Below are 14,741 nucleotides of genomic sequence, written 5' to 3'. Positions count from 1 at the left end.
TCTATTTGGGGAAAAACCTGTGAGGGGGAAAAAGTGGAGACAAAGAAGTATAGAGTGGCATCAGATCATGATGCAGGACTGATCCCACGGGGAAGAGGAAAGTAAGGAACCCTGGAGACATTTGCAATGAAGCCCTGAATAAAACGCAGCCACACTGATGCAAGTCCTCCAGCCAAAGCCAACCTTCAGAGAGTCCCTGATTGCCTAGGTGTCCCCATCATGCTCACTCTTTAGCTAAGAGCAGCCTTTCAGAAATGTGGCCTTTCAAGGAACATGGTTGTGGATTCATAGTACCACAGTTTTCTGTCAATTACACTCTCCACTGTCAAAGATCTGAAGTCCATGCTCATGTTCACTCTGGCTGCTCCAATTAGATCATGCCCACTTTGATGTCCAAAACCTGGTCCCCTTCCTTTCAGGATGAGAAATCTGATTTTCTTATTATATAGAAACTTGGCCCACCCTTAAAGAGAGCATATCTGATGAAGCAAGATTCCAGATACTATTATGTCTTTATGTCCTCCTTTAAAATATTTTTGACAGTTCCTAATTCAAATTCCACAGTGTGAGTTGAATATACCAGTGCTTTCTTTTGATATTTGCTCTACCAGTGAAACTTGAAATCAATGAAATATGGAATGTAAACCAAATATCAACTTAAAATTTACAATAGAAAATACAATCACCTGACAGAATCAAATGCTAATATGAACTGGATTAGACTATTTCCTTTTGGGCAAGATTCTAGGGAAACCCAATTATTTGAAAGTTGCTAATGAAGTGAGTCAATGTAAGTTTCTCACTGCCAAGATAAGCACAAGCTCTTTCACTTTCTGCACTAAACTCAATTCCAAAACCATAAGAGTTATGTTTGTTTAGCCAGGGTACTCTCTCCTCAGTGCAGTGCCCAGATGCAAAATGCAAGTAATTGCTTTCAATTCTATTTTCTGGGTTTCTATGACTCACTGGTTCTTTATCTTGACAATCTCCTCTCTCCAAAGTACAATACCAATGAATAATTTTTCATTTTCAGAAATTCTATCCCATTCTTGTGTTGGGAAAAAGGGAGCAAGACAAAGGAGGGTAGAGAGGCTTAAGACCAGGCTCAGAAATTCTATCCCATTCCTGAATTCTTTCCCTGAGATTATACCCAAGATACTTTGACTTGTGAAAATATTTGCCTTATTCCCACAGATACTTCCATTCATGGCATGCTAATTTTGCTGCTCAAAATCTGTATCATTATCAAATCTTGTAGGCTTAGTGTCACCAATACCTTCTTTTTGTAAACTTAGGTCTTCTGAATAATGTAAAAATATCAATGGCATTATCTCCCTTTATCCACTAAGATTTGTGGGTTTTTTGAGTAGGAATGACTTTAGAGAACTTAGTATAAGCTTTTCATTTTAGGATGGTACAGTCGACTGAAGAGTGGTTGCCCAAAGATATCTGCATCTAATAAACAGTACCTGGGAATGTTATTATTACAAAATGGACCTTGTAGGTGTGATAAAATTAAGGATCTTAAGATAGGTTGATTATCCCAGATTATCTAGGCCCTAGGTATCACCACAAAGGTCTTTATAATACAGGAGGGCATCAGAAGGCAAAGAATGCAGTTACCCTCCAGAAGTCAAAAACAAGAAAATGAATTTTTCCCTAGAGTCACCAAAAGGAACCAGCCTCACTTACACCTCAACTTTAGCCCAGTGAAATCTAATCTATCTACATAAAATAATAAATCTACATTGTTTTAAGGCACTGCATTTGTGGTAACTTGTTTCAACAGCAATTCAAAACTAATACAAATCAACAGACTCTTGAAAATTGATTTAACATTGACTACACATCCCAATCTAGCCCAGGACTTACACTGTTACTCAGACCTTGAAAGCAAGAACCAACATAAGAGTAAAGAAATATCTCACAAAATATATTTACACAAGACTTTATAGTTACCTCAAACATTTTGGTTTCCTACTTACGTTCATGAACATTGTATAGAAATCCAACAGCAAGAAATGGACCAGAAAAACAATCATGCCAGGACAAAGAGAATAGTGAGTGAAATGCAGTTGGTAATGTAAGAGGTAGAACATTTCACCAAGAGGAAAATATGACTGAGTGGTTGGTTATGTTGGACACAAATTCTGTTGACAAAGTGATATGCTGGGCAAAAATGCTTGAGAAAACACTGAGCTTGAATCAGTTAGCTTTGAAATACTATAATGAAATATCTGACACATGCTACTTGTGAAGTAAAAGGAGGACTATTTTGGCTTATAATTCTGAAAGGTCAAATAGAAGACCAGGCAGCCCACTTAGTTATTGCCTCCAGTGAGGGCAATATATGGCAGGAGTGCATGCCAGAGTAAGTTGTCACATCTTTAGCTAAAAAGCACACAGAGAGAGAGAGAGTTAAAGAGAGAAAGGGAAAGAACAAGAGAGACCACAGGGTCCTACAATCCCCTCTGTGAATACACCTCCAATGACCTAAGACTTCCTTCTCACAAGGTTCAACCTGTTAAAAGTCCATAGCACCTCCCAGTAGCACTACCCTGAATACCAACTCTTTACACATGGACCTTTGGGGAACACTACCCATCCTCACACCACAGCAGTGCTCTTCCTCCCAAGCCCCACTGAGAATACATACAGCAGCACAGGTTGGAACAGAAGCCAAGGTGGTCAGAGAAGGAGGGGGACAACAAGACAAGAAGCTAAGTGACCAATTTTTCTTGGCCAGGACAAACCTTTGCCTTTCCTATGAGAAAACACCATCACAAACATCACTAAGGGCAGACTTAGCACTGTATTTAGAGGTTCTCAATCTTATTCATGAATAAAAAGTAGGAAGATAATTCATCTGTAAGCCTGGAATTCATCTTGTAGAAATGGGAAAATAAGCTCACTGCTTTAGCCCTTCCTATTTTATAATTTAAACTTCTTGCTTATAAAAATACAGGGGAGGACATTTTCTTCACATGTTATGACCCCCTCAGGTTCAAATATTGAAATTCTGATCCCCAAAGCAAAGGCTTTAGGAAAAGGGGGCTTTTGAGGGTGATTAGGTCCTGAGGTCCTGAGACCTCTTATAAAACATGGTCATCTTTGAGGAAGCAAGACCTGACCAAATACCAAGTCTGGTTACATCTTAGTTTTAGATGGTCTAACCTCTAGAATTGTGAGAAATAACTTTCTGCTGTTTCTATTGTTGACACGCACCCTATGGCATTTTTGTTAGTGCACCCAGAATGGATGTATATGCCATGGGTGGCCTCCTTATTCTCCAACTTAAGTTAGGGTGAGTACAATATTTATGTGCAAACCAAGACAATTCTAAGATAAAAAAGAGGTGCTTTCAGTAATAATACTAAGACTACCAGCTACAGATCAAAACTATTTCTAGGCAGACTGGAAGAGATGATAGCTTTGTGGGAAACATACACATGTTCAATTACTCCAATAAGATCATACAAGATTCTCCAAATGATCTTTCTAAAACTAAGGACTTCTGCACTGAATAGAGACAATTTTCTATCTTGTTTACTCTCTGCCTCTCTCTCTTTTCTGGATGATTCCAGATTATCTACGTGGCTAGAAATGCCAAGGATTGCCTGGTATCCTACTATCATTTCTCAAGAATGAATAAAATGGTGCCTGACCCTGGTACATGGGAGGAATATATTGAAACATTCAAAGCTGGAAAAGGTAAGTGAAAGGAAACTGTGGGTTCCTATTTCCTTACTCACTTAACTATTAACATCAGAAAAGAAAGTTTTTTACTGAATGATTGTATCTGTCAAGGTCCTGCAAGGAAGTAGATGTCATGAATGAGGGCACCTAGGAAACTTTAACAAACAGACTATTTACAACACTGTGGGTAGAGTTTTGGGAAACCAACAAGAGCTACTAAAGTATTCTTGAGGGAACAACAACCTGAAGATAGGAGAGGTTCCCTTCACATGAGCTGAGGCCTTTAGTGGAGGTAGCAATCAACCAAGTGAGCCAGCAGGGAGACAGCAGCAAAATAAATATATTGTTCTTCCTCTCCTCATGCTTTCAAAAGTCTTCTAATGCTTCTTGAGGTAAAGTCCACCTGTAAGTCTGAGGGAAAAGGAGCCCATGGTCACAGTCTGTGCAGGTGGACTTGCAGAGTGCTTGGCAGTATAGACAATGATAGGAGATAGAGTAGTGCTCAAAGGGACAACAAAAGACACCCAGTAAGCTTCTCTCCCTCCTATTCATCATCACTGAAAACAAAGATGTCAAAGAGCTGGTAATTACAGACTTTTTGAAATAAAAATCTTTTCAAAATCAGCATGTTAGAAACAATATTTATTGATCTACATAAGGAAGACATTTTTATTCCCTGGCCATAGACAATGTTTTATGGAGAAGTAAGTTTAAAGATGGAACTGTAACCCAGGAAATTCAGAATATTTTTCAAACTTTTCCAAACTACTTTAAAAGGACAAGTTTTCTGTCTTCTGCAAATAAGAATTCTTCTGCTCAGTATATTTGCAATTGGGTTGCATTTAGTAAGTGCCCTGTATATTTTATAAGTCATGCTCATTTGATAAGTTTTATATTGACATTGATGTCCCTTCTCTCTCCTCCTCAGTATTGTGGGGCTCCTGGTATGACCATGTGAAGGGGTGGTGGGATGTGAAGGACCAGCACCGCATTCTCTACCTCTTCTATGAGGACATGAAGGAGGTAAGAAGCAATATGATCCCTGTCACATCATCCTAAATCCTGGGATGTGGGGACCCTGGCATCTGTGCTTGACAACAGAAGAACCACTCCATGACACTCTGTCCAGTTGGATTTTCTCCTCAGAAGTTCTAACCACCATTTTTTGTCTTCAAAATTATCTTGGTTTTTGCTCACACTTTTCAAAAGACCCTTCTTCCTCAGGAAATAGCTTGTGCATGCATTCTAGCCAGATCAACTTGTTGAATACTAATACATATGAGCCATGTTTCTTTACCTACAAAATTATATCATCTCTATCTCATGAGATTATTGTGAAGATGTATGCAATCATAATTATGAAGTGTGCATAGTTGTGTTCAAGAAATTTAACTTCCTTCTCCTCTTCTATGCCCCAAACACTCTTCACTACTGGAGGTCCAGTCCATATAAAATTGGCAGAACTAGTATCACACATTGGGACAGTGAAGTGATTTCTCTATTTCATTGTGGATGTGTGGATAGCAGATTCAACCCTTGTTACTCTATAAATTAATGTTCTAGAATTACAAAACTACCTCCTATGATCATGCTAAGAGGTCCTCTAAAATTTAATCAAAAGTTGACTCCTCTTTTTGCAACTTTTTTTTATCAGAAAGAACAAGGTACAAACATGTACATTTCTGGGCTAACTGAATATCCCTTTTATTCATCCTTTTATTGGCCTTCTACTAAACTCATAAACCATTTGCTGCCAATTCTTATAGCCCAGAGACTACAGTTAAATACCACACTAACCAACATCATCCCTTATTTATTATGCCTTCCCTGATTTCCCCCGGAAGATGTCATTGCTCCTTCTCTTGAGATCTCCTGTTGCTCTCTCTGGATGCAGGAAGCATGTACTTTCTCAGTCAGGAACTGAAGTTGGTCTTTTTACACTTGATTCCCCTCCTGCAGGAGATGGTAGAAATAGTCCCAATCTTCTTCTTGCCACACATCTGGGATAGTACAGTGCCTTTCACTGATAACACTTAGGAAATATTTGTTGAATATGTTTGAATTGATTCATCAATAGATCTCTTTACAAATGCAGTTAACCTAAACAGAATATCATCCCTAATGGAAGACTCCAAAATATTTGTTTTGTGTAATTGTTTCACATACAGGACCCAAAGAGGGAAATTGAAAAGATATTGAAGTTCCTGGAGAAAGACATAGCAGAGGAAGTTCTGAATAAAATCATCTATCATACCTCATTTGATGTAATGAAGCAAAACCCAATGGCCAACTATACCACCATACCTACCAGCATTATGGACCACTCCATCTCCCCTTTTATGAGGAAAGGTAGATGAGACATATATCCTAAGAATCCAAGAGAAGCCCTGTAATTCTCATGTCTACTTGGATTTTCCTATTAGTGTTTTATGCTCCATTGCTTATTCTTGCCAGCAATTCCACTGTACGACTTGGGTGTACAGACTTCTCCCTGTACTCCTGCAGCAATCACTGAGATTTTGTCTTGTTTCAGGGATGCCTGGTGACTGGAAGAACTATTTTACTGTGGCCCAAAATGAAGAATTTGACAAGGACTACCAGAAGAAGATGGCAGGGAGCACTGTGACCTTTCGCACAGAGATCTGAGAGCAACGGGTGGGGCAGAGAGTTGCCCCAGACGTTATTATCAGATTGTACCCATTTAAGCCCCATGATATTTTAAACAAAAATATTCTTCCTCCCATCCTAAGCCATTCCACACTATCTGTAGATCCTGTACAACTATAATAATGCTTCAATATAATCAAATCCTGGTTAGAAAGTTTTAAATTAAGTTACATGGTCATTGGTGTGCACACCTGCCACATAGAAATACACTCATCTGTATGAAAGCAAAATAATTATTACTACACTCCATCACTTGTCTATAATTACCTGGTTTCTCAAAGACAAAATTTCTGAAAAGAGATTAAAAAAAATAAGAACAAAATGTCAACACAAGAGAAAAAAAATAAAACAAAGAGAATGAGAAGTACCAGGGAGAATGTGAAGAATTATTTTTATTCTTAACACTTGTCTTGGTTCATTTTGTGCTGTTATAACTGACCTCAATGATTTATAAAGAACAGAGCTTTGTTTCTGAAAATTCTGAAGAGTAAGGAGTTCAGCATTGAAGGGTCCACATCTGGCATGGTGGAAGGTATGAGGGCCAGAGACCATGAGGGGTGGGGGCTTTTCCTTTCATTAGGAACTCACTCCCAAAATAACACACCTATGTGATACCCCCAGTGACCTAATCAGTTCTAATGAAACTCTTCCTACCAATAATGTTGCAATGGGGATTAAGTATCTAACACACAAGTTTGGGAGACACATTAAACCATAGTGATGGTTAATAATGAAAAAAAATGGACTCCGGCGGTGGGCTCCTCCCACAGCGCCAGATTCTCCAGCATCTCAGAGCAGGCCCCCCCCCAGTGAGAGCCTTTCTGCACAGAACCAAGCTTCAAGTCCTTGAACCAGGGTGGTGAGTCCCTGCCCACAGTTGCTTCAGGGACCAGGACAGGGCAGCCAGAGACTTCCACAAGCAGCCCACAGCCCGGCCCCCTCCGGCAGGAAGCGCCTTTCCAGGCTAGCTTCTCGGAGCAGGCCCCCCAGTGAGAGCCTTTCCACACAGAGCCAGCTCCAAGTCCTGGAACCAGTAGAAGACTAGGGGCAGCTTTCCTTGGAAGCACTACATTATCTAGTTACTCCAAGACTTCAGGCTACTGAAGGCAGGAAGGTGATACACTGGAAATCTACAGGGACACTATACGCCAATAGAAGAATTTTGCAATATCACAAAGTCCCACTGACATCTGACCAATATGAGAAAACAAGGGAAGAAAATGTCCCAAACAAACCTAGATACTATATCAATAAAACCCAATGACAGCACAGCAGAAGAAATGTCAGAAAGGGAGTTCAGAATATACATAATTAAAACAATCAGGGAAGCAAACAAGGAGATAAAAGAGCAAATGCAGGCATTAAATGATCGCACCTATCACCAGTTAAAGAAGCAAATACGGGAAGCAAGAGATCAATTCAATAAAGAGTTAGAGATATTGACGAAAAATCAAACAGGAATCCTTGAAATGAAGGAAACAATAAACCAAGTTAAAAACTCCATAGAAAGCATAACCAATAGGATAGAACACCTGGAAGACAGAACCTCAGACATTGAAGACAAAATATTTAATCTTGAAAACAAAGTTGACCAAACAGAAAAGATGGTAAGAAATCAAGAACAGAATATACAAGAATTATGGGATTTCATGAAAATACCAAATTTAAGAATTATTGGGATTGAGGAAGGCTTAGAGAAACAAACCAAAGGAATGAACAATCTATTCAATGAAATAATATCAGGAGAATTCCCAAATCTGAAGAATGAAATGGAAAACCAAATACAAGAGGCTTATAGGACTCCAAATATACAAAATAACAACAGACCCACACCAAGGCACATTATTATGAAAATACCTAGCATACAAAATAAAGATTGACTTTTAAAGGCCACGAGAGAAAAGAATCAAATTACATTCAAGGGGAAACCAATAAGAATATCAGCAGATTTTTCAATCCAGATCCTAAAAGCTAGAAGGGCCTGAAACAACATTTACCAAGCCCTGAAAGAAACTGGATGCCAACCAATAATCTTATACCCAGTAAAAATTACTTTCAGATTTGACGATGGAATAAGATCCTTCCATGATAAACAAAAGCTAAAGGAATTTACAAAATGAAAGCCAGCATTGCAGAACACTCTCAGCAAAATATTCCATGAGGAAGAGATGAACAACAATGATGCAAATCAGCAACGGGAGGAATTAGCCTAAAGGAATAGCCAAATAAAGGAGAAACCAAATCATGTAAAAAAAAAAAAAAATATGAGTCAAATGACTAGGAATACAAATCATATCACAATAATAACCGTGAATGTTAATGGCCTGAACTCATCAATCAAAAGACATAGACTGGCAGATTGGATTAAAAAGAAAAATCCAACAATATGCTGCCTGCAAGAGACTCATCTCATAGAAAGAGATACCCATAGACTAAAGGTGAAAGGATGGGAAAAAACATACCATGCACACAGACCCAGCAAAAAATTTGGAGTATCCATCCTCATTTCAGATAATGTGGACTTCAATCCAAAACTAGTCAGAAGGGATAAAGAAGGACATTACATACTGCTTTGGGGAAGCATAAATGAGCAAGACATAACAATCATAAATATCTATGCCCCGAACATTGGCTCATCCATGTACATCAAACAAATCCTTCTCAATTCCAGAAATCAAATAGACCACAACACAATAATACTAGGCGATTTTAACACACCTCTCTCACTGCTGGATAGATCGTCCAAACAAAAATTGAATAAAGAAACCATAGATCTCAATAACACAATCAACAATTTAGACTTAACCGACTTATATAGAATATACCATCCAACAAAGAACGAATACACTTTCTTCTCAGCAGCACATGGATCCTTCTCTAAAATAGACCATGTATTATGCCACAAAGCTACTGTTAGCAAATACAAGAAGATAGAGATACTACCTTGTACTCTATCAGATCATAATGGAATGAAATTAGAAATAAATGACAGAATAAAAAACAGAAATTTCTCCAATACTTGGAGATTAAATAATACACTATTATATGATGAATGGATAACAGAAGACATCAGGAGGGAAATTAAAAAATTCTTAGAAGTAAATGAGAACAAAGATACATCATATCAAAATCTCTGGGACACTATGAAAGCAGTACTTAGAGGAAGATTTATTTCATGGGGCGCATTCAACAAAAGAAGTAGAAATCAAAAAATAAACGACTTAACACTACAGCTCAAAGCCCTAGAAAAACAAGAGCAGACCAACACCAAAAGTAGTAGAAGACAGGAAATAGTTAAAATCAGCACCGAAATCAATGAAATTGAAACAAAAGAAACAATCGGAAAAATTAACAAAATAAATAGTTGGTTCTTTGAAAAAATAAACCAAATTGATAAACCCTTAGCCACACTAACAAAAAGAAAGAGGGAGAAAACTCAAATTACTAAAATTCGGAATGAACAAGGAAATATCACAACAGACACAAGTGAAATACAAAACATAATTAGAAGCTATTTTGAAAATCTATACTCCAACAAAACAGAAAACCTCGAAGACATCAACAAGTTTCTAGAGACATATGAATTACCTAAACTGAATGAGAAGGACATACACAACTTAAATAAATCAATTTCAAGCAATGAAATAGAAGAGGTCATCAAAAGCCTACCAACAAAGAAAAGTCCGGGACCAGATGGGTTCTCAGCCGAGTTCTACAAAACCTTTAAAGAAGAGCTCATTCCAATACTTCTCAAAGTATTCCATAAAATAGAAGAGGAGGGAACCCTCCCAAACTCATTCTATGAAGCCAATATCACCCTGATACCTAAACCAGACAGAGATATATCAAGGTAAGAAAATTTCAGACCAATATCCTTAATGAACATCGACGCAAAAATTCTCAACAAAATTTTAGCAAATCGCATCAAAAAATATATTAAAAAGATAGTGCACCACGATCAAGTGGGTTTTATCCCAGGGATGCAAGGTTGGTTCAACATCCAGAAATCAATAAATGTCATTCACCATATCAACGGACTAAAAGTTAAGAATCACATAATTATTTCAATAGATGCAGAAAAAGCATTCAATAAAATACAGCATCCCTTCATGCTCAAAACACTAGAGAAAATTGGGGTAGTGGGAACATTCCTTAACATTGTAAAGGCCATCTATGCTAAGCCCATGGCCAATATCATTCTAAATGGTGAAAAACTGAAAGCATTTCCCCTAAAAACTGGAACAAGGCAGGGATGCCCTCTTTCACCACTTCTATTCAATATCGTTCTTGAGACTCGAGCCAGAGCAATTAGACAAACCAAAGAAATTAAAGGGATACAAATTAGAAAAGTGGAAATCAACCTATCCCTGTTCGCTGATGACATGATTACATATTTAGAGGAACCTGGACATTCCACCAGAAAACTTTCAGAACTCATAAGTGAATTCAGTAAATTGCAGGTTACAAGATCAATGCTCATAAATCCAATGCATTCTTATACAAAAGTGATGAATCTTCAGAAAGAGAAATTAGGAAAACTACCCATTCACAATAACACCAAAAAAAATAAAATACTTGGGAATCAATCTCACAAAAGAGGTGAAAAACCTCTACAATGACAACTTCAGAACACTAAAGAAAGAAATTAAAGAAAACCTTAGAAGATGGAAAGAACTCCCATGTTCTTGGATAGGCAGAATTAATATTGTCAAAATGGCCATACTACCAAAAGTGCTATACAGATTCAATGCAATTCCAATTAAAATCCCAATTATGTACCTCACAGAAATAGAGCAAGCAATTATGAAATTCATCTTGAAGAATAAGAAACTTACAATAGCTAAAGCAATCCTCAGTAGAAAGAGCGAAGCACGGGGTATCGCAATACCAGATCTTCAACTCTATTACAAAGCAATAGTAACAAAAACGGCATGGTATTGGTACCAAAATAGACAGGTAGATCAATGGTACAGAATACAGGACACGGACACAAACCGAAATAAATACAATTTTCTCATACTAGACAAAGGTGCCAAAAATATGCAATGGAGAAAAGATAGCCTCTTCAACAGATGGTGCTGGGAAAACTGGAAACCCATATGCAACAGAATGAAACTAAATCCCTATCTCTCACCCTGCACAAAACTCAACTCAAAATGGATCAAGGACCTCGGAATCAGACCAGAGACCCTGCATCTTATAGAAGAAAAAGTAGGTCCAAACCTTCAACTTGTTGGCTTAGGATCAGACTTCCTTACTTCCTTAACAGGACACCCATAGCACAAGAAATAAAAACTAGAATCAACCACTGGGATAGATTCAAACTAAAAAGCTTTCTCTCAGCAAAGGAAACTATCAGCAATGCGAAGAAAGAGCCTACAGAGTGGGAGAATATTTTTGCCACTCATACCTCAGATAGAGCGCTAATTTCCAGAATCTATAAAGAACTCAAAAAACTCTACACCAAGAATACAAACAATCCAATCAACAAATGGGCTAAGGAAATGAACAGACACTTCACAGAAGAAGATGTACAAGCAATCAACAGATATATGAAAAAATGTTCAACATCTCTAGTAATAAGAGAAATGCAAATCAAAACTACCCTAAGATTTCATCTCACCCCAATTAGAATGGCGATTATCAAGAATACAAGCAACAATAGGTGTTGGCGAGGATGTGGGGAAAAAGGTACACTCATACATTGCTGGTTGGCTGCAAATTAGTGCAGCCACTCTGGAAAACAGGGTGGAGATTCCTTAGAAAACTTGGAATGGACCCACCATTTGACCCAGCTATCCCACTCCTTGGCCTATACCCAAAGGTCTTAAAATCAGCATACTACAGAGACACAGCCACATCAATGTTCATAGCTGCTCAATTCACTATAGCCAGAATGTGGAACCAACTTAGATGCCCTTCCGTTGATGAATGGATAAAGAAACTGTGGCATATATATACAATGGAATATTACTCCGCCATGGAGAATGAGAAAATCATGGCATTTGCAGGCAAATGGATGAAATTGGAGGATATCATGCTAAGTGAGATAAGCCAATCTCAAAAAACTAAAGGACAAATGATCTCGCTGATATTGGATGAGGACATATAAGGGGGGGTATGAGGGGTTAGCGTTAGGGTTAGGGTTAGGTTTAGGGTTAGGGATAAGGAGGGTGGTAAGAATGGAGAAAGGAAGGACTGTATAGAGGGAAAAGAGGGGTCAAGGGTGGGGGGGGAAGGGAAAAAAATAACAGAATGAATCAAACAATATTGCCCTATGTAAATTTATGATTTTCAATTAAAATAAAAAAATAAAAAATTTTAAAAATTAAATAAAATAAATAAATAAAAATAATGAAAAAAATGGCCCAACTCTTATATTAGATTATGAGATACAAAGGATAACATGAAGAATGAAATCCAGTGAGCAGGGTCTGATCCAGGCTGACTGAAGTTGAAATGATCCCAGGTCCAAATAGAAAGGCCACTGCTGGACATTGTAGCAAATGCTTAAAAACAGGATAATCAAGAACCTCAGGCAAATTCTGTGACCAAAACAAGGCTGGAAAGCAGAAAGAGATTTTATATTCCAGATGAACATCTTAGAAAAAAAAAAAAAACTGTAATGCAGTCAAGGAAAAATAAAATATCCGGTCCTTTGTCCATTTTAAGAAAAGCTTGAATCTTATATCTCTGGGGGGAAATTTTCACTTTCCATACTTCTTTAATAAAAAATTTCTAGCAAAATTGTTCTTATTGTCAAGTTCATCAGTCACACATAAAATCTTATTCTGTTTTCTTTTTATTAAAACCTGTCTCACAAAAATGTTTGCCATAATTTGCACAAGTTATGCAAACATCTGTTCATTATTTTAAAAGAAAGTCAGCAAAATACATTTTGTGTAAGGGATGATTTCCTGTACCACTAAACAAATGATAGACAATTGTCTCCTCCACCCAGGAACAAATTAGGCCCTATCTGTGTCCTTTCACCTTTCCACTTTCCAAGGGAAACAAATCATTAACCATATGACAAACAATCCAGTAGTGTGGTCATTATGCAGTGTTGAGCAGCATCTTCAGTTCACCTCCAGGAACTTCCTAAAAATTTATGCAGAAAGTGCGTAACAACTCCCTTTCTTAACACCACGTGGGCTTGGTCATATAGGAGGTATTGGTGAAAATATAAGAAATATGTCTGATATTTTCAGCTAGGCAGAACTTACCTTTTATTTATTTATTTATTTTTTTTTTTTGGAATACTGTAAAATTCTTTTTACTTTCATTGTTGTAGAAATGAATTCCACTCTCCTAGTCTTTAAAAATTTCAATTAAAGTATTTCTGTACTTCTTTCTTTAAAAGCTTTGCTATGCCCTTTTAAATAATAAGTACTACAAAGAATAATTATCTGGCTTCCATGTTGCATGATATAATCCCAGTGATTTGGGAGCCTGAGACATTAGGATTGCAAGTTCGAGGCCAGCTTCAATATAATAATGAGACTCTCAGCAACTTAGCAAGACCCTGTCTCAAAATATAAAAATAAAAAGAACTGGCTATATAACTAAGTATTAAAGCATACCTTGGTTTAACCCCTAGTACCAAAAAAATAATAATAATAATTAATGCTTTGATTCAATTTTTAAATATCTGTAGTCCCAACCCTATAAAATAAAGATGATAGAGTCAAGGAACATCCACATAGCCTACCTAACTTAACATGCTCAATGGTCATGGGTACTTTCAAAAGAACATTTATTCTAATGAGACACTACATAGTCTCTCTCTCGGCCCTCCCCCAAAATATCAGTAGTGGAAGATCAAATTGTAAATATTTATGGATAAATTACTTGGTAACCATTCACTTACAATGAGATAAAAAAGAAATAGTAGGAAGTTTGGTCAAAAAAAATTAGAAATAAGATTAGGAGAGTCAGAAATATTTCACTATTCCACAAGCTCACTTTTTGGATGAGAAAACTAAGCATCACAGAGAGAGCAGGAGAGAGATGACCCTCAGACAGGTTATGTTGGATGCAGTTGAATAAGGATTCCCCCAGTACCCAGCTAGTGTTCCATCCCCTCCACACTATGAAAACCAGAGATTAAAAAATGCCTTAAGCTCAAGAGGTTGAAGCAGGAGGATTACAAGGATTACAAGTTCAAAAGCAGCCTCAGCAACTTAGAAAAGCCCAGAACAACTTAGTGAGACCCTGTCTCAAAATGAAAAATAAAAAGGGCTGGAGATGTGGCTCAGTAGTTAAGCACCCCTAGTACAAAAAAAAAAAAAAAAAAAAAATGCCTTCTCTTTGGACAACATTTTTCAGTTCTTTGATTCCTCTTAGCACTTAGAAGAGCACTACCACAATTTGACTGC

At 37.4% G+C, this 14,741-nt stretch overlaps 1 protein-coding gene across 3 annotated transcripts in view; it reads left to right on the top strand.

Annotated features, from left to right (window-relative positions):
- The window catches only part of SULT1C3 (sulfotransferase family 1C member 3), a 36,827-nt gene extending 23,772 nt beyond the window's left edge, over positions 1-13,055 (top strand). The window contains exons 5-9 of one of the 3 annotated variants that reach the window (XM_079110280.1): positions 3,585-3,711; positions 4,625-4,719; positions 5,865-6,045; positions 6,230-6,351; positions 12,748-13,055. In XM_079110280.1, the coding sequence (XP_078966406.1) occupies positions 3,585-3,711; positions 4,625-4,719; positions 5,865-6,045; positions 6,230-6,342 (516 nt within the window). In that variant the 3' untranslated portion in view covers positions 6,343-6,351; positions 12,748-13,055. Of the gene's footprint in view, positions 1-3,584; positions 3,712-4,624; positions 4,720-5,864; positions 6,046-6,229; positions 6,881-12,747 lie in introns of those variants that run through there. The other 2 variants (XM_079110281.1, XM_079110279.1) reach the window with 2 other exon arrangements.
- The last annotated feature ends 1,686 nt before the right edge of the window (positions 13,056-14,741 follow it).

The sequence above is a fragment of the Sciurus vulgaris genome (assembly GCF_902686455.1).
Source record: "Sciurus vulgaris genome assembly, chromosome: 14".
Lineage (NCBI taxonomy): Eukaryota > Metazoa > Chordata > Mammalia > Rodentia > Sciuridae > Sciurus > Sciurus vulgaris.
This window is presented reverse-complemented; position numbering and strand designations above follow the sequence as displayed.